The following is a 23,156-nucleotide window of genomic DNA, read 5'->3' on the forward strand; positions in this document are numbered from 1 at the left end:
TTGTATAAGAACTTTTAAAAAGTAACCTAACAGTTGAAAACCTTTAACGTTACAATAATAGAATGATGAAACTTTATACAATTATGTAAATTTGATGATCTAATTTTAAAATATTGATAAGTTTGAGTATTTAAGTTTAAAATTGGAAGAAGAAAGAAAAAACCAAAAAAATAAGAAGAGATTCCATGTGAGACAAAGAATCAAAGCACGCAAATGCATAGAGTTAGGGATAAGTTTATTATTATTTATTTATTTCCCTTTCCTTTGCCCCAAAAGAAATAAATAATAGAAAGCAAAGAAAAATATAAAAAGTGAAACGCATCGTTTTCAGTGAGAAGAAACTGCAGCAATCACATGCCTAACTTCACTTTGCTTATATATATATATATTACTGTTTTTATGTTTCATCATTTCCCCATAATTGTCTTTTTTTTTCTTTCTTTATTTCACCTTTAATTTTCTTTTTCTTTTTTTGTGTTAATTAAGTTTCATAGTTTAATTTATTTTTTGAAACCACAAAATTTGTTTTTTAAAAGGATAGTTTTACCTTTTATTGGCTATTGTTGATAGAAGTCGTCACTGATAACCGCTTTCGAATATGAGTGCTGATAACATATTTCTCGCTTTCAATTTTAAAAGATAAAGAAAAAATTAATTGAGTTGAGCTTTTTAGTTTTTTACTTTTATTTTTAATTTATGAACAATATTAAATACAAAATCAATATGTTTAATATATATATATATGAATGTTCGATTAATTTAATTGAAAGTTTAGAAACTAAAGTTGTAGTATAAATTGTTTGTATATTTTTACCTTGGTAATTAGTTGAAGAATGTGATGTGAGAGAGAATATAATTCATATTTCCCAATTAATTCCCTTGTGGAGTTTGAACTCTTACAACTAAAAGAATGAATTTTCAATACATAAAGTTTCTTTATATTCTCTCAGAACATTTCCACAAATAAAAGTGTTCTTCTTTAAGCTTTCTTCCCATAACCAAATTGCTTTTTCCCATTCTCCTTTTTTTCACAGCCAAAGATTCAAAAGTACTTTGGCAAAAAGCTTGAATTCATGCCAAAACGTATTAAGAAATGCCGAATTGTCTCAAAAATCTTTCAAATTAACATAATCTCACGTGAAGCAATTCTCTGCTTTTAATCAACCTATCTCATAACTTTTTAGATGGGATCGTTTTTAGAAAGAAACTTTTACCTACGACAATACCCTAAATGGGTTGTCACTAATGTAATATTGCTTTAGGTCAAATATGTTAGAACTCTAAAATTTGTATGATTGAGCCACCAAATCATTCTATCACATCTTCAATATTATCGTTTACGTTTGTATATGTTTTGGTTGGAATGCGTTCATGTACTCGAAAACTACAATTTAGTATGCTATTTAAAATCAACTTCAAATTATTCTTTTACCAGAATTGTCGAAGTGAAATTATTCTCTTACCAAAATCTTAATAAATTAGTAGGAAAAACTATCTAGCAATTCATCATAAATAAGAAAAGAAGAATGGAATAACGAGTTAATTAATTCATTATAGTTGTACAACTTCCTTAATATAGTTCAATCACAATTCACCGTAGATGACATATTTTTCTAAAAAAAGAAAATGCATATAACATTACCAAAACCTTGATTTAAATGGATATAATGCGAAGAAACTACATAATGTCGATCCATCTCTATTTACTTTTCTTTAAGAAAATTGTAAAATATGTCAAAATTAAATGTTGAGTTTTTTTTTTTCTTTAGTGATTTTTTTATTACGAATAGTTTGTATTTTTTTTTATTATTATTGAAAAAACCCCCTTTTTTTATATACTTTATTAGTTAATTTTGTAGCCAAGATATAATTAAGTGGATGTAATATGATCTCCAATTAAATATCATCATATTTAGATCTAAGAACATAGATTTTCATAATCGTCATGTGGGATACTTTTTACAAGTCACAATCAAAATCACTTCCCATAATGAATTATTTTAATGTCATTTTTAAAGGAAAAATCTAAAGAATTTCCTAACAAAATTGGAAAATTACACATTAGGTGTCTGTCTTGATCTGAAAGTGATTTAAAAAAGGCTACCACCCATCATCAAAGTCTCTATAGACTTTTGATTAATAATACCAAAATCTTTAAGAGAGAAAAATAAATAAATATTCAAAGTTCAGACCACTATTCTCATTCCATATTGGAGGGATTGAAAATATCAAAGTTCGTTAACTTTAAGTTCAAAGTCTTCTTAACAAATAACCCAAATATAATGTTAACAAGATACTTCCATTGTTGGTTCCTCAACCTTGGAAATTTTTTCTAGAAATTTGAGCTCAAATCCAAAATAAATGTCAACCCTTCATTCTAGCCATGTTACCCTAACCAAATAAACAGACATAATTAATAAAAATTAACTTTTTTTTTCCCCCTCTTTTCTTCTTCCCTTGATTTTTGGTTACATCAGAAAAATAAAAGGCTAAAACAAGGTCCTAATTCTTGTGTCTAAGGACTATGTACAAGAAAGAAGCGATTGATGCTGCTCTATGTTTTTGTTGTTCCTAAATTGTATTAATGGGGAGGTTTTTCATTTACATGATGGATGGGCTTTGGAGTCAGTTTTGAGTAGCAGCATTATATTTCTTCTTCATGATTAAGACCTTATTAACCCAAAATTAACAAAAGATCTAGATCTGAAAAGACCACCAAATAGGAACCTGGTTGGTGAATCTTGAGAAGCTTGTTTCTGTTCTTTAGGACTACTGCTTCCTTTCACTTTCAGTATTGTTTGTCCAATCAATTCTCGGATTGAATCTATTGTCTTTGAATCCACTGGATACCCTGATGGATCGCGGACGTAAAACGTGTTGATTGCCTTACCGGCTTTTGTTGTTACCTCTGCTCTTGTGACAGTCAGGCTGTTCTCTCGAAAGATGCGGGTAACATCGGAAAGAAGGCCTACTCTATCTGTTGTGCATAACTCTAACTTCAACCCCTGAAAAGAGATGGAAAAACAAATCAACAATTTGAACAAATCTTTAAAATCTCTTCATTACTCATTAGTTTTTTCAAGGAAATGATGTTTACCTCAGACACTCTTCTTCTGATGGCAGCTTCAAGACAATGAATTACTCTTTGTCTCTCTGCATCAGACTTAACAGGAGATCCATCTATGTGTCTAATGTAATATTCCTAGAATTACAAAATAGAGATGATAAGATAAGGTGCAAGAATAAAGAGATTAGACCAATCCATATTCTCTATAAAAGGTTGTTAAAGAGGCAAGTGATTGCATTTTTACCTGATACGCTTCTGTCCCTTCAGCAACTACATTGGCATGAAAAACGACATATTGCATATCGGTTAAAGTGCAAACCGTGTCGAAAAGAAGTTTCGGCCGATCTTTGCTCCTAATGGTAACAACAGAATAGTCTATATCACACCAATTCACAACCTTGACATTTGGTTTTTGTTGATCTTCCATGACATCCTCGTCGAGAAGTTCATAATCCCTATCAGCAAACATCATCTGATGAAGCCTTCTCTCAATGTGAGTGACTCCATGAGAAACAACAGTCTTAGCTCCTTTGGACCTGCTATTGCTTCCCCTCAGTACGTTTGAAAGTAATCCCTTGATCCTAGACAACCTCTCAAGATCAGTTATTGCAGAACCAGTTTCATCATCTGTAACGTGCATCACGGCGGCCGCTCGTGTGTTGTGAGTCCAAACCTCAGCGTGTACAACATTGCATTTGAGGTGAGTGAGGACAGCACTTACTTCAGAAAGTAATCCTTGTCTATCATTGCCAATAAGCTCAATTACAGTGTAATCAACAGACGGTTTTACACCCACAGATCTCATGGAAGATGCAAAACAAGAGTCCGATTCGAGCGACTGAAAAGAAGTAAACAAAACCGAGTTGCATTAATTGATTGAAGCACATAAAAGATGCAAAAGAAATATAGAAACAAGCACATACCCTTTTGATGTAGTCTAAAACCCCTTCATCTGTAACTTTGTTTCCATCTTGATCAGTGACATTAAAAACTGTCCAAGAAGCCAAAAAATCAAATGAAAATCTTGATAGGGAAGAGAATCGATAAAAGTGAGAATGAGAAAAAGAAACTTACCATCCATGAACCAGCAACCATCACAAGAAATATAGGCTTTGGTGACAATAAGATTAAGATCAGTAAGGACTTGAACGACTTCAAGAAGAATCCCATGTTTGTTGGCGCTATCTACCTGCAACAAAATTGTTGAAATGAATATAAAAACTAACCCAAAATGAAAGATTTCAGGAAACAAGAAACAGAGTTCAAAATCAAAACCATACCCTTATTACAGTAGCATCCTTACAGGCATCGTTGTCAATTACAACCCTGAAAATAGGTAATAACTTAAATCTTATTCTTTGTACAGAAGAAAGTTATGCTTATTCATCCAGAGAAAGGAAGAAAATTAGGTACCTGGGTGGATTCATTCTTCTAATCAATTTCACATATTCATCATCAATATCATGGGAAAAGTTCATGTCGATTGCTGTAATAAGAGAAAGAGGGTAATTAGACCAACAAATAACATACGCCTGGGTAATATTGTTTGGCCAATGAGGAAAGAAGTTCAAAAGCCAGGATTATAGAGAGAGATCCAGACAAGGGAACCAGAGAAGACTAGGTCCCAAATAAGAAAGAGAAATCGAAGAACGGAGTAACGGGGGGGCAAGCAAAAGAGCAAGAAAATAGAAGAGAACATACCCATTTGCGATCTCTGAGGATTAGTAATCTATTTGAGAATGTTCAAGGTTTCTTCTTAGTTTTCTCTGAAACGCCGCAAACAAGGCTTTGTATTCATCAAGGAGAAAGCAAAGGCATAGATTATATACACAGGCCCAAGGGGATCTCGAGCTCACTTTGAGAAGGTTTGAAAATTGAAACAAAGTATTTTGAAAAATCAATTCATTTTTTTTACCAAAAAGATAATAGTAAAAAAATAGGACCTCCCGACACGATACTCCAAAACCTGCAACTTGAAAAAAGTACAAGATAACACACAACACTTCTTCCCCACTTCCCTTCTCTCTCTCTCTCTCTCAACCCCTTTTTTTCCAATTATTTAATTATAATGGAGATTTAATCTCCATTATTTGGTCTCTTTGTCCTTGTGTTTACACTTCCAATCTCAGTCATTCTGAATCAGCACATTCATATCAAAATCCAAGAAATTTTCCTCAGAACTGAAGCCCCAAAAACGACCAGAGGACTCTGGCCGGCCGGATCTTTGAATGCCGGAAACAGCACAGGTGTTGTTTGAGGTTTAAAACCTGAAACAGCTCCAAGGTTTGTGGAGCTTAAGCCAATCCGAGCGGCGCCAAATCTTACCACAACTTACGGCCAATTTTATTGAGTGTATTAACGCCCATAACTGTTTTATGTTCCTCTTTTTACAAATTGGGGGCAACTGAGGATGTAATAATTATTGTTAGTTGTATGTGGTGTAGCTCATTGAAAATGTGCAAAGCTGACAGCTTCCATTTCATTTATTACGGAAGTTAGGTCAATACATCACTTTAGTAATTGTTCATTACAATTAAATTCAATCTTGAACCAGAACCCTAAACAAATTATACTACTCAGTTTTTTCCTGTTGCTTTCTAACTATTAAGATTTACATTACATCCAACACTGAGCACACTCTAACTCTGTATCATGGGTTTTTCTAAATTATTAATTTACCAAAAATCTTAAATTGATCCATCAAGATATATTTAATATTATATCAAGCTCGAACAAAAACTTTAAAAATAATAATAGAAAGGTGAGCTTCATTGCTTCAATCATCACTAGATAAAACTAATTAAAAATTAAACGACTATATGCACTACAATGTAGTGATGGAACTCATTCTCTCACTCCTTTTAACATTTTTATCTTTTAAAAACTTCTAAATAATCATATATGGCCGTTTTTTAATTTATTATAAAGAGTTCAACTACAACTTGGCCATTGAAGTCTCAAGAGGATGGTCGAATTTATTGTTGGAGTTGGGTGTTTAAAACTAAAACTCTAAACTCTATCTCGCCATTAGCTTCATTATTTCATCCAAAACTTCAGCATTTTGAATAGTTGAGAGAGTCACAAAGTCAAAATGAGTTCACAAAAAATTTAAATCTACACATAAATTTAGCATAGAATCAAAATTCAGTCCCAATAACATTTCTTCCCCACTCATAAAAAGATACATTAATACTTCATACTAGTCCACAGGAGGAAAGAGAAAAAAAGAATTAAAAAATCACGTTGTAAAGATTAAGTGTATCTTAATTGGACTTAAACAAGTTGTTTGATAAATGGGCATTCATTACCCCCCTCCCCCCCCTAAAAAAAGAAGAAGAAGAAGAAGAAAAAAGTTATGCATGCGGCATGCCTATTACTTTAAATGAATAAACCCAATAAAAATTCCCATTAATGAATTTAGACAAACTTCACTTATATCACTTATATAAAATCAAATCAAATCAAATGAGACACACATTCAATCCCTGGAAAAGAGTGAGTAGGACTAGAAGAAGGAACAACCCAAATACAGCTCGGATAGCAATAAACATGAGACAGAAGCCAATCAACTACCCGAATTTCAGTTTCTTTCAACGTAATGCACGCAACGTATTGCTAATTATATAATAAGATAACAGTTGTGGAGGGGATGTTAGTTGAGATGGTTTAATTAAGTTCTATTTTGGTTGGTTAATTTCCAACATAAAGTTCATTTTTTAGTACCTGCATTTTCAACCTTTATTGCATCACTTAAAATATTTATGTCCCTTTACCAAAAGAATAATCTAAAAAAAAAAAACTATCTTAAATGGCAAAAATGTTAAAAATTTTCACAAAATATAACAAAATTATATAATCTATCAATAATAGATACCGATGTAAATGATAGATACGGATAGAAGTGCATTAATATCTATTAGTGTCAATAACTAATAGATTTCAAATTTTTGTTATATTATAAATATTTTGGTCCATTTTACTATATTTGAAAAGAACTAAAAAAATCATTTTGATCCCTTTATCTATTTTAAATTTGTTGTCATAGTATGAATCGCGGTTTTCCGTTTACTCTAATGATAGGGTAAATATCATTTAAAATCCTAATTTTTTAATCTAACTAGTTATATCCTCTACAAGTCTTTAAAATTTCAATTTTCTATTCAATAAATCATTCATCTCTCGTGTATAAGAAAAAAACCTCTTGTGAATGGTTTCAAAACTTACAAATCTAATCACACTAGATTGTAACTTTAGGATCTTTGGCTATAAGATCCAATTTACTTATAATATAGAATTTGTTTTTGTAAAAAAATCAAATATGTCCTAGACCTATTATACATAACATTATAAATTTCTTGACCCATTAGACAATTGTTCATATACCATTTAGACACAAGCTTTAACTCGAGGACTGAACGTCTTAGGTTTTTTTTTTCATGTTTTAAAAAATAAATTTCTCCGTGTTTTAAAAACCACATTTCTCATCATGTTCTAAAAAATACATTTAAGAAATGGATAATTATAAAAGTAGATAATCAAAATAAATATAAAAAGTATAGAAACTACAATCTACCTGCCATTTTTTTAGTACAATAATGGAAGGATTGAAACTAGAAATCTCAAAAGTTAAACTATATCCACTTTAGCTTAAAATTTGAAGGTAGAATGATTAAAATGAACCTTTGGAAATAAAGAAAAATATATAAATAAATTTAGATGAGTGGTGGGGGCTTGTTATTACTCATAGTTGAGCAAAACAAAAGACTAACCTACTCGTTTTGGCATTTAGTCAAACACTCGGAGCGCATACGCGCGTGTTAAGCGCAAACAACAAATTTAAACTTAGTTTAGCAGTGGGTAAGATTATAGTTATAGGCAAAACAAAACAAAACACTAACCTGCTGGTTTTGGCATTTTGTCAAACACTTGGTGCGCGCGCATACACGCGTGTCTTAAGGCGACTGCCGGCCGGCCTCGTGGTGCTGTCACATGATCCTTCACCTCCCCCCACACACCAAATTTCTACAATGCCTGTTTGTGCGATTCAGGGCACACAAGGTCTCTCTCTCTGTCTCTGTCTCTGTCCTTCTGCATACGTATAGCTGCAGCTAGCAGTTCAATTTCAGGGCTATTAGTGGCGTAGCCGAGTGGACTAACCAGAGATGCTTGTACATATAAGTATGTGGTAAACTTTACATACAGTAAGAAAGATCATTAAAAACTGATATGCTGCACTTCAGAATGGGCAGAATTTGCTGGTTTTGGGTCTTCATTTTATTGATGAACATTGTGTTTTTGATTGATGATGATCCGTATCTTCTTCGGGCTTTGAAATGGAGAATCGAATTGCCTTTTTTGAGTGTACGAATTTGTAAGTAAATTGAAAAGACAAGGCGTTCGATGATGGTATTGGCAAACTGAACCTCCTCTGTTCATGTTCAGATTTGCCAATTTACCGATCAGATTTGCCAATTTACCGATCAAAGGAATTTTTAATTTCATGAACTCAAGCAAAAAAGAAAAAAAAAAGTTAGAATAGTTTTTTTTTCCAAGGAATTTTAAAAAATTGAAAACTATTTACGTAAAATAATTTTGAAAAAGAAAAATAAAATAACAAAAATATTCGTCTTTAATCGGTCATAAATAATTTTATAGTCTTATCCTCGATCTAAACGATCTTCTATTACCTTGTATTCAATAATTTTATGTCGAATATGATCTTCCATTACCTTTACTCAAGTTCTACGTGTTTTATGGATTTTTTTCTATATTTTTTATAAAAATTATAAATATTTTCATTCTTGTTACATTTGTGTAAATTTTACTTTTGGATTTCTTCACTTTTGGCATTTCACTTTTTATAAAAAGTGACCATCCATGTTCATTTTTTTAAAAAAAAATATTATTAAGAGCTAAAATGGTTGTTTTTTTAATATTTAGGGTTTAGAGCATTAGAAAATAAATTATACGGGTTAAAGGAACATATTTTGAAAATAAAAATTATTGTAAATAAAAATTTTGATGAAAATATTTACAAGATACAATAAAATTTTAAATTTTATATGATAAACACTAATGACGATTGACCATCAATGTGTTAATTCATTTTGCTATTAGTGACTAGAACAAATCTAAAATTTTACTATATTTACTGTATTTTATTTATTAACAAGGAATAAGGATACAAATTATTCTTTTATTTATTTATTTTATCGTAAAAGTTGCATTTAATCTTTGCATTTTGTATTTGTAACAATTACACAATTTATATTAACATTTGTAATAATTCACTATTTACAATGAAGAATATTAAAACTATGAACAAGGATTTTTAGAAGAGAAAAAGAAAATTTTATTTTTAAAGACACTTGGTGATGGTTAAACCCACCATTTTTTTTAAATTAAACATACCTTAAATCATTGCTAGTTACTCGTTAGAAACAAAACTTTTACGTGTTCATAGATAAAAATTAGTTACTATAGTTTTCTTTTTGTTTTGTTTTTCTTTTCAACAAGTGCATAATATAACGGTGATGATATCTTAAATATTTAACCAAGTTAAGAATTAATGGTTTGTATATATAATAATTGTTCAATAGTTAACAATTTCATGAATAATAATCAAATGTAAAGTAATATTTAAAGAAAAGTTGAAAACATAGTAAAATCGATAAACTTTTATGATTTGTTAGTAATAAATTTGTATATTGTAATATGGTTCATCAATAATAACTGCTGTTATTATTGTTAGACTATAACAAATTTTGATATATTTATATTTTTTTAATGTTGTTGTATTTGTTAATACTTTTAATATAGTTGCTATATTTGCAATTAACACTTGAAATTAAGAGTAATAATCTTTCTTTTAATCACTCATTTGGTCTCGTATCCCAATCATTAAATTGACTTCTTTTTTGTTTTCTAGTGTCATGATTAAATAGAAACCATACATTTAAAATAATGGTTCAAATTAAAGGTTTTGAATTTAGGAGACCAGATAAAAGGATATTAAATGAACTTTTGAAATGCATGGACTTAATTAAAACATGTGTGGATAAATTAGAGAAAATAATGTTTTTCAAAAAACCACTTATTCGATCATGAATGAGAGGGTCTAAAAAGCAGTACCGAAACAATTATCTTAACTTTAAAAAATGTTGTATTTGAGCGTAAATTATTTTAGTTTTAGTTATAATAATGTGTGTTTAAAGTTTGAAGTATTTGAGTTTGATTTGTGAAATAGTAAATACTATAATAAAAAAACGATGAACGTAAGATAGTAAATACAAAAACAAATTAATTGTGAAGTTTTAAACAGTATTTATTATAGTAAACAAGTGATTATTATAATCTTATATACCTCTAGTCTCAAACACCCTAGTTTATTTGATGGGTGGTTATTTATTTTATTCGATTAACTTTAACATTGATTTTTTTAATATTGATCAACAAATTAAATATAATCCAAAAGTTTGTCGTTGTTTTTATTGTTATTATTATTAATAATATTTTAAAGTTAATTGTATATATATAGACCTAAAGGCTCAAATTAAGAAGTCCAAATCCTTAAAAATGCAACAATCCAAGAAGCTAAACCCATACTAAAAACTACAAATAAAAAAATAAACAAAACAATTCTATATTTTATTAGTTTGTTTGATTAACAAATAAATAAAACTACAAATCCTTTAACTTTGTTTACAAAAATATAAAAGTATTTATTAGCAAATATATTATCATATTTTATCCTAATTGTTTGATTTTAAATATAGGAAAATTGAACATTAAATATAAAATTGGAAAACAGTTTTCCATCCAAGTGAGTATTTGTTGTATGGTAATATGATATAAAATGGTTGGATTTGGGGTTTGTTTATTGTATTGAAATACGTGATTAGTGTGTAAATAAGTAGTAATAATGAAGAAGTAATCGTGATTAGTGGAGGGAAGTGTCTACGTCTATATGCCTTTAAGACCCTACGTGTTTAGTGGGGTCCAACGTGATATTTGGAGGGTCAAAAGATTTGACCGGAAATCAAAAGAGCCTACGTGTTCTCAAGTGGGAGCCTGCAGTTAGCGCACGTGACAGTTGGGGGGCGGCGCCATCGGCTGAAAACGACGTCGCAGGAACTGGGGAGCCTGTTTTCGTTATTTTATTTCTTTTTTGTTTCAAAATTGGTCTTTTGGAAGTTGGGAAGGGTCGTTTTAGGGTAAAGTCTATTTATATTTATATATATATGGTCAAATTTTAGCTTCTTTTTATATATATATTCGGTCGCTTTTTAAACTAATTTCTCAAGTTTCTTGAAATTTGTAGATTAATTACCAATTGAGTGAGTAACTATTTCCTTTTTTCTTTTTTGTTTTCTAAAGTTAACTTTTTAAGTTATCATCTATTTTTTATTTTTTTAGAAGGATAAAAAGTGGTAAATTTGATGAAAATATAGTAAACATTTTAGTTTATTTTACTATATTTGAAAATGTTTATTTACTTTTTACTCGAAAATCAAACAAAATATTGAAAATAATAAAAAAAGTTTAAAATACTTGTTTTTTTTTTTTTATGTTGTTGGAATTTGCTAAAAATATGACATATAAATAATCAAATTGTGAAAAAATTGGAGGAATTAAATTTAATTAAAAAAACTGGTTATTAAATTTTATATTTTGGTTATAAATTAAGGTTGGGCTTAGAATAAATTCTCAAAGTGTTTAATCTATATATATATATATAAAAAATCATTTTTAGAAAAAATAGAATGTCGGACAATAATTCAAAATAGTTTTTACCAAAAGAGATTAAATAAAAATGATTTTTCTAAAAATCGTTTTCTTTGATTAAATTAGTTTCAAACATACCCTAAATCCTTAGAATTTTTAATCTTTTAAAATTTAGATATATAGAGCAAACAAACACAAACCTACAAAATATTAAGAACTAAATTTATAATTTAACGTAATTAATTTCATTTGAAGTTTCAAATATGATAGGTTAGATATTGGTATTTGTATTTAATTTCCCATTAATGCATATTGTTTGAAATTACTTTCTAAATGGACGCTAAGATTAGTCAATGTTAATTAACTTAAGGAAATAATAACCTGATAGTGAATGTACGACCAGAAGACTTTATATAAAAAATAGTAAATAAAGTCGGCGAATCGAGAAACCATTTTGATTAGGAAAATTTTAAAAAATAGCAAAATTTATCAAATATTTACATATAGCAAATTCTATCATGGATGATCATTGATACGCTATAGTGATAGAATACAATAATTGATATAATCTAAAATTTTACTAAACCTTATAAATATTTTAATTTATTTTATTATTTTAAAAAATGCTCATTTTAATTACGAGTTTTAAAAGCGTGCATTTCATGAATGAAATTTGAAAAATGAGTAATTAACACATTTTACTTAACTTTCTTTAAAAAAATATATTTTATTTATATTTTGATTTTGGATTCGGATAGATTATAAATTAAGAAACAAGATAAAAGAAAAGTAAGTTTTGATAATTAGGAAACTAGAAATTGAGCAAAAGTGGGTTTATATGTTTATTTAACACATGGTTGTTGCCACATCATCATTTGAGGTCCACGTCACAAAATTAAATTGGGAAAATTGGCCCACTTTACTTTTAAAATGAATTATTAGTGTTAAAAATCATTATTAATTTTGGTCCCTAATTTGCGTGAATATTATGAAGGGTTTCGAGTCCCCATACGCACGTTCACATCCCCCGTTTTGAGGAGCACCATGCAGACGTGTCTAATTCTGACTGGGTCTTTCTGCTCCCCAAACCGCCTTTTTTTAAATTATAAATTAGAGAGAGAATTGGAAGAGATTTTTGTTTTAAAAAATAAACAAAATAATTTCTCCACAAATTATAAATGCCTTTTTTTTCGGTTAATTTTACTATTTTTTTTTTTACAATTTTTCAACAAAAAAAAAAATCTTTTTAAATTTTATAAAACATTACCACTATACACAAGCTGCATTCATTATTCCTAAAGAAAAAATTGCATTCAATTATAATTTGAAAGAATATAATATATAGATATCAATAGTTAGAATTATAAATAATATATAGATATCAATAGATGTAAATTGATTATTTTTCTTATATAATTTAAGTCTTACTAAGTATACTAATGAAACATTGATTTTCTTTTATTATAATTGTGCAACTCCTATGATATGTTATTATCCTAAAGAAAAAAAAAAAATTCTCGATATCTACCGAAAGTTAAAATCTAAAAGTCAATACGTAGCTCAACTAGGACATAATTTCAGATTTTCATGCTTAACGTATTAAAACGGTTAAAGAAATTCATGTGTTTGACCATCTAGTTGAAGATATATGTCTTAATCAGCAAGCTTATGCTCAAGCTAACCCAAACAACACAAGACAAGAAATTTGTCTTTTTAACTTATCTACCTACCTTTTGTAGCATATCTTAATGAGTCCCCATATCTTAATGAGTCCCCACTTCCTGTCTGGATTGTAATATAGTTTCCATGAGGAAACACAGTTAGTCACAACCCTCGTTCCCCTTTTTTTAAAGAGATTTTTTTTTCTTCTCACATATAGAAAATAATAGTAAGAATAATAAATAAAGGGACAAGAGGAACATGTTTCCCTGTGACCATCACCTCCATGCTTTCGCATGTACTGGTCTTCCCACTGGTTCATTGGCCCACAAAACCTACTTACCTTTGGCCCATCTTTATTATATAAAGAATGTCTATGCCTAACAATGAAATTTCATTAAACAAAAATCACATCTTAGCATTATGGCCAAACATACAAGATGTATTTGCCCATTTGGGCTAACTTAACAAAATTTCCCAAGTTCAAAGCTTTCTCCTTCTGAAGTTTTATATCTCTTTTCAGGCAAGGATGATAGAATGTCTTCTATTCTTACCTTCTAAGTGTTTTCATTTCCTAGGAAAAACATTTAACAGCAAAGTAAATGACTTTGCAAAAGTTAATCTTAGCTAATAACAACGAGTTTGCATGCATGGAACGAGAAAAATGACTTTAAAGCTCGATATCGGGAACCCCTGATAAGAATGAACCTGGATCGTTTGACCCAAGTAGTGGCATGTATTCTGATCCTCGAACATGAACACTGAAGCAAGCTGCGAAAGTAAATACAAGTTAAGATATAAATAGGCAACTGAAGCAAAACGACTCATCTAATCAAATATGTTCTGTTATTCAATCCATCTGCATCGTTATCATGCATCTAATAAAACATTACACTCTTGAAACCCACATCAACTATACATTGAATAGTCTGGAAAAGTTAAATTGATTAAATTAAGAGTACCAGAAAGTAAAAACCCTAAAAAAAAAAATCAAATCCTTTCTCTATGGCTTATCCGCAAGAAAAGTAGATATAGAAGAAAAACTAATTGCAAGAGGAAGATATGAATGGCATTCTGAATTTAAGAATAGAAGTTTACCTAGTCTTGGGTTTATATTTCAGTAACAGTAAACCAATGGAGATTATTTTCCGCTCCCCCAAACTTTTAGTATTGTGTTTAGTGGATTAATGTTTTCCAGTCCAGTGCCCTTCAAGAGATGGGCTCCTTGTTAAAGATTTTTCATTTTGCTTTGTATTTAGTTCTTGTTTTGTTCGGATTCTAGAGGGTCTCGTCCAGCTTGCTGTAATTTTATTATGTTCTCTCTTGTCTCAGTTTATGCTTATATGTTCTTTTAGTCCTTTTGAGCTTTAGTCTCCTTTATTAATACTAATAAAGATGCTCGTTTCTGTTTTAAAACTCACACACACATATGCTGCTCATATCTACGTGAATGAGAAAAAACTTTCGCGTTCTTTGTTTATACAGTACCACCTGGTTCTTCACAGGTTTCTATGACTACTGACTAGAAACATGACTGAACAATGGGTTTCTGATTTGCAATGCACAAATGAAGTAGGTCATGCATAAAATATCAGAAAGATGAACATTTTGAGAAATACCATTTTCTATCTTCATCAAACTTTGAAGCATGGTATCCATCTTCATTTTCATATCTGAAGTATCATCCATATGTGGGACTAAAAGAGTGAGCTCACGGTAAATGTCACGAACAAATCGGCATATCTTCTCAGCATACTCAAGTTCACCGTCTGATATTCGACCAATTGCCAGCCGCATCAATTCTCCCGTCAAATCTGCAAGCTGTATGGAACATCAGTCTTCTATTATTCTAAAACAGTTAACATATACTAACACAACCATTCGCCAACTCACTTGCATCTGTTTCAATAGTAGTAGTAATGAGATGGATTTTATAGATTCTTAACTGACTGATAAGTACATGTCACAGAGCATGGTACAGTCTCCAGTACAAAATGTATTTTGGTCCGATTCATCTTGAACAAAATAATGCCATGATAAGAAACAAAACTTGTATACTAACCCCCAAGAGGTAGTCAAGATTGCTAATTTGTAAAGGCTCAAGCGAAGGATCAGAGAGGGGTAACAATCCAGCATTTATCTCATCAAGGCTCAGAAGGGTTCCTGTTTTGCAGAATTTACATAACGTTGCAGCTTCAACATACTCTTGCACCTGCAGAAGCCAAAGCTGAGCAAATCGGCTTATCATTTAATTTCAGGCCTAAAAAGGTAAAAGAAAGAAAGGTTACCCCTGGTGAGTATGCTCGCCTTAGCTTCCAGAAATCAGTTCCCTGTAGTTCTTTTACAAGTCGAGATATATGCCAAGTTGCCACATGCCCCAAGTCCTTCTCCGCCTTTTCCAGAACTTCCTCTTTGTTCTGTTTACTGATTCTGTTTTAATAATCACACTACTAAGCCACAGTCTACGTACATATAATTGTATTCATAATGAGTTCTTATCAACAACTAGACCATGAAAATCCAAAATGGAAACAAGTGAAAGACTAAATAGATTGATGTGCTCAACAGTTCAAGACTGCCAAAAGTCGAAAACAGAAAAAACCAAATCAATAACATACACAACAAAGTGAAAAATAAAGTACTAAGAACACGTAGATATTAACTGAGTGGCAAGATCCCAATTCCTACCTGTGTACTTGAAAAATGACCTTTTTGCTGTTCATTGTAATATCACGGCTTGCTTTCACCACTCTTTCTCGCTTATCATTCTGCATATTTAACCAACCAAAAAGGTAGGGAAAAAGGGTTTCAAATTGAAGCAAACTCAAGCATTATAGCGAACTATTCTACCCATAAACCTATAACTAATCATCCAGAAGAGCTCTTGATAATGAATAGCCAACTAATGGGCTCAACTTAACCATATACATTGCATTTCAATGGCAGCAATTGAAGCCAAACAAGCTAGTAATCTCACAACGGAAACAAACTAAAGAAACCCACAACGATAACAACAACAACAGACACTAAATTCTCAAATCAATCCCCAAATCGTCGGAGCTAAAAAGAAATGAAGTAACACCAAGATAGTATACGGTTCATTGGCGCATCCATTGGCGCATCCTTACACAAGAACTATAAAGAAAATGATGAACTTACAAGGTTATTGAGGTATTCAGCATATTTAGCGAAGGCGTCTTTCATGGAGGATTGGGTGGATAATATCCTCGCCCTTTTCACTGAGCTCTGCACTGCTGTCTCTGCAACTGCCCACAATTTGAAATTGTGACAAAAACCCAGAAGAATAAAACTAAAATCGAATTGAAAATTTCAATTTTATAAACCCTAATTCACAGAGAGAGAAATTACTTGTGTGGAGTAACTGGGGTTTGGGTTTGGAAGCCATGAGGGCGGCCTTGTGAAATCCCGTAGTATTGAACATCTGTCCCTATGGGACACCGCACTTACAATTCCGCCATAGATACATTTGAATTTACTATTAAGTTTGGAAATTTTACTTTTTATGGTTACTAAATTTTACTTTTAACTTTAATTTCTTTTACACTTCAAACCTTCAACAACAAATAATAAAAAACTATCTATGTTTAGTAAATGGTCCACTCTTTTTTTTTTTTTTTTGAAAAATGGTCTACTCAACCGTGTTCAAGCCAGATGGATGTCAATTAATGTGTTTCAAGCATCTTAGATTGCTCTGTTTCGATATAGATCATGCAAGGAGTTAACGAAATACTTAATGCCTTTATCACAACATAAGAATAAAATAAAAAATATACTAAAGAATGGGGAATTAATCTCAGCTCAGTATGGGTGAATGCTAGTTTCAATGACCTTACAAATAACTTCAAATAGAAATGAAGAGATGGTTCTTCTCGAAAATTATCAAGGCTTCCCATTAGAATCACGCAACACAACTCCAACACCCAAATCTCCAATAGACATCATAATTGAGAGAACTAAAAGATTTTTGAGAAATTTTTCCCACGAACAAAATATTGTTTTCGCAATTAAAGGATTTCACCATAAATGATTTTCTCATAGAATCTATTGTCTCTCTCACTTGTTATCTACTCCTCGCTACCGATGGGTGACTATAACACTATCTCATCATCTAACTCTCGATTAAATGAAACAACATACACAACTAAAACTGACAAAAAAAAAAGGATATTTACGTAATTAGATAGCTATATACTTGATGTGGAAAAATGTACTGAATAGTTCAAGAGCCATTAAATTAGAGTGTGAAAGTTTCAAGAATTTGAGCTCTTTGGGGGTGAGGTTTTTGAAGTTTGCTTAAACATCCTTAAAATTGTTTTGGGTTTGCTAGTTTTTTTTGTTATACTATACGTTCATACAACCACCATTAAGGATCATAAAAAGGTCACCTCATACAAACATAATACACATAGCGAGAAATGAACACAAGTAGAAGAGATCAAAGCAGGTTTTGGAGTCACCGAAGGTGTGAATCATTAACAAAGATCAAGCCCCAAGGGTCACATGTTTTCTTCGAAGAGTTGTTATGGTAATTTCACTGAAAAAAGGGATCATTCATGCAAAAATTTGAAAGATATGGACCAAATTGTATATAGATATAGCTAAAGAAGATTCATACGACGCCGAGTTAGAAAGTTACAAGTGGCAATCGGAGACAAAGCCAAACAATGTGGGAAACGGGCTGCCGTTGCCACAGTGACCGCTGCCAAAGCAAAATTGGAAAGGAGCCGCCGGAAAAACCCCAACACCTGCAGACGAACGTCAAAATTCTATTGGCTGATCCGCCCATAGAAATAGAAATTCGATTCCCAGCCTTAAAACCTCCACTAATTTGCATTACCCATCTCTTTCTCCAACATTCAATTCACAGAAACAGGACCAACAATGGTGACGCTAGTGGTAGCAACTACATTCGATCCAGCATCCATTAATCCTGCAAACGAGCTCCTCGCCATGCCCGGATGGAGCCCCGGCCCTCCTCTTCAGGTCCTTTGATCTCTTCCATCTATTTCCAATTTGAACCGTTTCTGTTACTTCCTTTGATTAATCTGATTCTTCTGTTCATCAGGAAATGAAAAGCTTCGCCAATCGAAACGTGAGGCTGCTGCAACACGACAGGAGTATTGTGGTTGAAGATGATCTCGATAATCGTTGGGAGGAACTCACCGGCGAGGTCGTGGACGAGGTCATTTTCTTTAGTCGGCATACTGCTGTTTCAAATCGTCCTGCACTCACAGTTCATCCGATTGGTACGATTCCTCTGTTTCTTAGTCCGTTTGGTTAATGAATGGGAACGTTAATTTCAGTTGTGAATTTTTGTGTTCGTAAAGGGGTTCCTCATTTGCGAGATGGAGAAGTTCCGCCGCAAGGAGGGAAGCCTGGATGGGCGGCGCCGCCGAGCCCTCGTATAGGTCCCTGGTTGAGGCTCTTGAAAACGATTGCACAATCCCACAACTTAGTGCCAGAGTTCGAGGTTAACCATATTTCTCTTTTGTTTCTTTTATAGTTCGTCATTTACTGAGCATTGGGTCATGTGGGTTTTTGAAGTTTTAACTTATTTAGAAACTGAATAGATTACGTTGGAGGGTACTCATCATGGACCTGTGACAAATAAACCAACTCTGTTTCTGGAAATTGGTGAGTGTTTTGTTTGATTGTATGTGTGCACAATGAAAATATGGGATTTCAGAGCTTGGTTTGTTGTTCGTTCTACTATTTATTGTATCTTTCTGGATTGATTGAGATTCACGCAAAGTACTAGAGGTTTACTTTAGTTATTAACTATTTTACTATGATTTATTTTAGCTTGTAGAATTTTGTAATTGGGGATAAATCTATCCTTCCATTATTGTCCATTTGAAATTTGGTTTGCTCAGGTTAACTTCACAGCTTCTTATATATTGAGAAATCTGGTATATGGTGCTAAATTTGGAATGGTAGAATTCTTTTGGACCTTTGAATCTTGTCTCACCTGGATGTCTCATCTTCTTTTCCAATCAAATTCGAAGGAATTAGGGAGGTGGAATGAGTGGCCCAAGGTTTATTGGATAAATCTTATCAATTTATTTACAATGAGACCAATACCAAATCCGGGTATATATTGAAGGGCTCACTTGGTTTATTTGTATATGAAAATTTGAGATGCAGTAACGAATTGTTTCTTTCTTCTGATGGCGAACTAGATATCAATTCAGGGTATGTGAAAGTACTCACTGGATTATTTGCCATGAAATCTAATATTTTACATCTGGCAAAATTTTCTTTTTCTGATCAATAGGCAGTACAGACGAGTATTGGAGGAGGCCAGATGCTGCTCGTGTTATTGCTCTAGTTGAGTAATCCTAGATAAGAATTCATTTCTGTATTAGTTATCATCATTTATTGAATGTGTCATGACATTGACATTGTTCCTTATGGATTACCATTTTGGATAATTGCAGCTTGTCTGGGAAGGACTTGCTATTGGAGGAGGAAACGATGTAGGAAACTGGAACAGGTAATTGGTACAAGAACAACCATTAGGATTGCAGCTTAACTTCTGTTTATTTTCTCCTAATATTTACCTCTAAATTTTAATCGGTCATTTTAAACGAGTCTGTCTACCTGATCTATCGTTGAAATTCGATGGCTAGCCGCTACTTAGTTCTGTGACCTTTCCAACTTTATTTAATCATATGATTGCTATATCTTGGTGGCTGATGTTGCATAGTTTCAAAAGAACAAGCTGTTGTTAAAATTTAACTTAGAAGTCATCCTTAACATTACAATCGTGTTTTTAGAATCAATGATGACGTTACTGGAGCTAGTTTTTTCTCTTTATATTCATTACATTTCTCACCGATGTGCTGGTCTGCATTATTCAAAATAATGTGTAAGCCCACACATTGAAGAGGTGGCTATACATGAGTTGTGTCCTACGCATAACTCTTTAAGTTTTTAAGTGCTTAGAGTCGCTATCAAGTATCAACAGCTTCCTAATTTCCTTGACTTGAAGATATTCTTCGCATCATAATACCATTTCCTCGCCCTTAGGTTGTTCTTTTTTGTTAAATGGATAAACTTGTTTCTTATCAAAAAGAAATAATACCATTTCCTCAATGAGATTATCTTTTCTTCTAAACGCCTATGTGTTATAATCTAATCTTATATTCTCATTGTGAGGCAGGGAACATAACAAGAACAATAAAGTCCTTCTTGGCATCGGGGGTGGACATTATGCACCTCGCCACATGGACATAGTTTTGTAAGTATCAGCCGGTCAGGCTATCCTTAAGTTCATGTGATCATTTCCTAAGCCTTGTCGATTCTTATACTTGATTCTCATTTCATTTTAGTTCTTGTATTTTCAAATACCCAATATTTTCAAATATCTAATTTTCTTTGCGTACTTTCAATAAATCTTCCAATTGGTATTTATTGTCAGTTTAAAGTTAGTTTTGATCATAGTTATGATACTAATTTCCATCCTAGAAAAAACGCAAGGAATATGTTCCGAAAATTTATAGAAAGATGGCTATTAATGACATTCTTTTAAAGTTCAAAATTAACATTTATAAGTAGATAGGCTAAAATGAAATGAGCCTTGAAGTACAGGGTTAGGGAACTTATTATATGCTAGTAATTAGCTTTGCCCTTTTTTCTATGCACAGTTTTATGTTGATCTTTTTTTGGATAAGAAACCTGTATATTCATGGAACAAGAAAGAACAACCTAAAGACAAGGGACAAGACTCAAGGGTGTCCTTTCCAACAGAAACTAAAGAATAATGACTTTTCAATTGTTGAAAATCATAAAAAGGCTGTAATTACAAAAGTGTCCGGTGTAATTCGTACTTCACCAAGAAACTGTGTGTTGCAACACAGTCCAAAAAGAATCAAAAGAATTATAGTTGCGTTAAAAAATTCTACTATTCCTTTCTTTTCAAATGCACCACAAAAGGGGCTGGGTAGCAGATCTCCACGAGATGTTTCCTTTCAGATTATAACCTCTAACGTTGAGCGCTTCCAGCATCCAACTATCAATCTTACTAGGAAGACAAAGCTCCAAATACAAAATTCTAAACAAAGTGTTCCAAGCTTTTCTAGTAAATAAACAATGCAAAAATAAGTGGTCTAGGGTCTCTCTTCTTTGAAACAAAGGCAGCACATCAAGGGGCTGAGCATAGTGTGCTGGAGTTTTTTTTTGGAGTTTCTCGTGAGTGTTAAGATTTCTATAGGCGAGCAACTATAGGAAGAATTTCACCTTTTTCAGAATTTTAGTCTTCCATATGTGGCGAATCAAGGGAACAATGGAGGGGGATCTTGGTTAAATTAGAAAAAGTAGACTTAGTCGTAAAGCTGTCGGAACTTATTGTGGTCTTAAACAGTTTTATGGTGGTCTTAAATGCAGCCTGCTTGCAATTATGACAGTGATAGAGTTTTTACACATTAAAACTGTCGGAACTTATTGTGGTTTTCTCCTTAACCTTTAGCTCCTTAGATAACTATATGGTTACAAATACAAATTGTCATCTTCCATGGTTTTAGTTTGCTTAAAGTAGAGTTTGAAAATTGAACCACTTAGCTCCTTTGATAACTATTTGGTTTTTGAAAAAAAATTATAAATGCTAATTCTACCTAAGAATTTTATTTGTTTTAGCATCTACTTTCTAAAAACATATTTGTTTTATCATCTACTTTCTAAAAACATTTTCAAAATCTAAGCAAAGTTTTGAAAACTAAAAAAATTTAGTTTTTGTTTTTTTCTTTTAAGGTGATGAAAGATAGCAAACAAATTGTGTGGAAAGAAGCATAAATTTCAACAACAGAAAATTAAAAATGAAGTCGAAACCATTATCGAATGTACCTAGGCCATAACACATTCAGTTTCAAAGCTAGTGCATGTTAAGTGGAATTATATGCACTTTGAAGGAAGTAGCCTTGTTCTCAGTTCTCATACTTCATCTGTTACTTCCTGTACGCAGCCACTTTTTTATTATGCTTTTTTATAACTGAACAAGAAAGAGGGGAAATTTCCCGAGTCTTCATTCAAAGGGAATGGATATATTATGATTTCTATGTTCAAATGGTTTTTTTCTTTCAATACTTCCAGAAAAGATGGAGTTTGGGTAAGCCACTTGCTCTCAGGATATTCATTGCCAATGGAAGATCCAAACCAGTCAAATGGCGGAACAAACAACAAAGATATTGGCGGGAGCTGGAAAGAAGCAATCAAAGCAGCATATGAGGCTACTAAATTGGCTTTCCCAGGTGGAGAGATCATAGCACACCTTGATCACAAGTAAGTTCAATCCATTTCATAAACTCGAATGTATGGCTTTCCGGGCATCTGAACTCTGTCTTTGAGGTTGATAAGCCATGAAATCATAATTGTTTGAATTGCAGGAGTTTCAAGGGCTGGCAGAAGAATGCCATAACAGGGTTCTTGGGTGAACAGGGCATTAAAATTGGCAAACCAAATGACTTTTACTGATTATTATTCGTCTGAAGAACATCATCTAGATTTACTTTAAGTCTTCAGTTGATTAGTTCATAGAGTTATTGAAAGGAGTTATTTATATCATCATATATTATTAAGCATTCAACATGTCACTTTATCATCTTGTTCTTCCTTGCTTGAATAGGAAAGGTTGAAGATTATTCAGAATGATCTCCAAGGTATGAAAATGGACTTTATTTTCGTTTTGTCA

The 23,156-nt window shown here is 31.9% G+C and overlaps 3 protein-coding genes across 4 annotated transcripts; 1 reads left to right on the top strand and 2 right to left on the bottom strand.

Annotated features, from left to right (window-relative positions):
* Nucleotides 1-2,176: 2,176 nt before the first annotated feature.
* Nucleotides 2,177-8,508, bottom strand: LOC101218703 (ACT domain-containing protein ACR4). 2 transcript variants are annotated; one of them, XM_031888141.1, is made up of 10 exons: nucleotides 8,268-8,508; nucleotides 7,966-8,169; nucleotides 4,769-4,833; nucleotides 4,481-4,553; nucleotides 4,348-4,393; nucleotides 4,142-4,256; nucleotides 3,991-4,058; nucleotides 3,312-3,905; nucleotides 3,098-3,202; nucleotides 2,177-3,005 (listed from the first exon to the last, which is right to left on the bottom strand). In XM_031888141.1, the coding sequence occupies exons 3-10, from the start codon at nucleotides 4,770-4,772 to the stop codon at nucleotides 2,664-2,666; spliced, it is 1,347 nt and encodes a 448-aa protein (XP_031744001.1). In that variant the 5' UTR covers nucleotides 4,773-4,833; nucleotides 7,966-8,169; nucleotides 8,268-8,508; the 3' UTR covers nucleotides 2,177-2,663. The 2 variants fall into 2 exon arrangements, with proteins under 2 accessions (XP_031744001.1, XP_004144160.2); XM_004144112.3 differs by lacking the exons at nucleotides 7,966-8,169; nucleotides 8,268-8,508 and having other exon boundaries at nucleotides 4,769-5,637.
* Nucleotides 8,509-13,827: 5,319 nt separating this feature from the next.
* LOC101218468 (translin-associated protein X) lies at nucleotides 13,828-16,966 on the bottom strand. Its single transcript, XM_004144111.3, has 7 exons — nucleotides 16,820-16,966; nucleotides 16,610-16,716; nucleotides 16,139-16,218; nucleotides 15,739-15,880; nucleotides 15,513-15,662; nucleotides 15,070-15,271; nucleotides 13,828-14,221 (listed from the first exon to the last, which is right to left on the bottom strand). The coding sequence occupies exons 1-7, from the start codon at nucleotides 16,890-16,892 to the stop codon at nucleotides 14,121-14,123; spliced, it is 855 nt and encodes a 284-aa protein (XP_004144159.1). The 5' UTR covers nucleotides 16,893-16,966; the 3' UTR covers nucleotides 13,828-14,120.
* Nucleotides 16,967-17,971: 1,005 nt separating this feature from the next.
* Nucleotides 17,972-23,156, top strand: LOC101218229 (D-aminoacyl-tRNA deacylase). Its single transcript, XM_011659108.2, has 9 exons — nucleotides 17,972-18,454; nucleotides 18,537-18,717; nucleotides 18,799-18,941; nucleotides 19,042-19,105; nucleotides 19,746-19,798; nucleotides 19,909-19,964; nucleotides 20,634-20,711; nucleotides 22,559-22,747; nucleotides 22,852-23,156. The coding sequence occupies exons 1-9, from the start codon at nucleotides 18,353-18,355 to the stop codon at nucleotides 22,937-22,939; spliced, it is 954 nt and encodes a 317-aa protein (XP_011657410.1). The 5' UTR covers nucleotides 17,972-18,352; the 3' UTR covers nucleotides 22,940-23,156.

Source organism: Cucumis sativus, chromosome 6 (genome assembly GCF_000004075.3).
Source record: "Cucumis sativus cultivar 9930 chromosome 6, Cucumber_9930_V3, whole genome shotgun sequence".
NCBI classification, from domain to species: Eukaryota; Viridiplantae; Streptophyta; class Magnoliopsida; order Cucurbitales; family Cucurbitaceae; genus Cucumis; species Cucumis sativus.

Coding starts and splice junctions, on each gene's coding strand:
- LOC101218229 (XM_011659108.2), top strand. CDS start 18,353: ATGGTGACGCTAGTGGTAGCAACTACATTCGATCCAGCATCCATTAAT. Junction 18,455..18,536: donor GCCCCGGCCCTCCTCTTCAG/GTCCTTTGATCT, acceptor TCTGTTCATCAG/GAAATGAAAAGCTTCGCCAA. Junction 18,718..18,798: donor ACTCACAGTTCATCCGATTG/GTACGATTCCTC, acceptor GTGTTCGTAAAG/GGGTTCCTCATTTGCGAGAT.
- LOC101218468 (XM_004144111.3), bottom strand. CDS start 16,892: ATGTTCAATACTACGGGATTTCACAAGGCCGCCCTCATGGCTTCCAAA. Junction 16,219..16,609: donor CTGAATACCTCAATAACCTT/GTAAGTTCATCA, acceptor TTAAATATGCAG/AATGATAAGCGAGAAAGAGT. Junction 15,272..15,512: donor ATCTTGACTACCTCTTGGGG/GTTAGTATACAA, acceptor TGTTCCATACAG/CTTGCAGATTTGACGGGAGA.
- LOC101218703 (XM_031888141.1), bottom strand. Junction 4,059..4,141: donor TGGTTGCTGGTTCATGGATG/GTAAGTTTCTTT, acceptor CTTCTTGGACAG/TTTTTAATGTCACTGATCAA. Junction 3,203..3,311: donor AAGGGACAGAAGCGTATCAG/GTAAAAATGCAA, acceptor TTGTAATTCTAG/GAATATTACATTAGACACAT.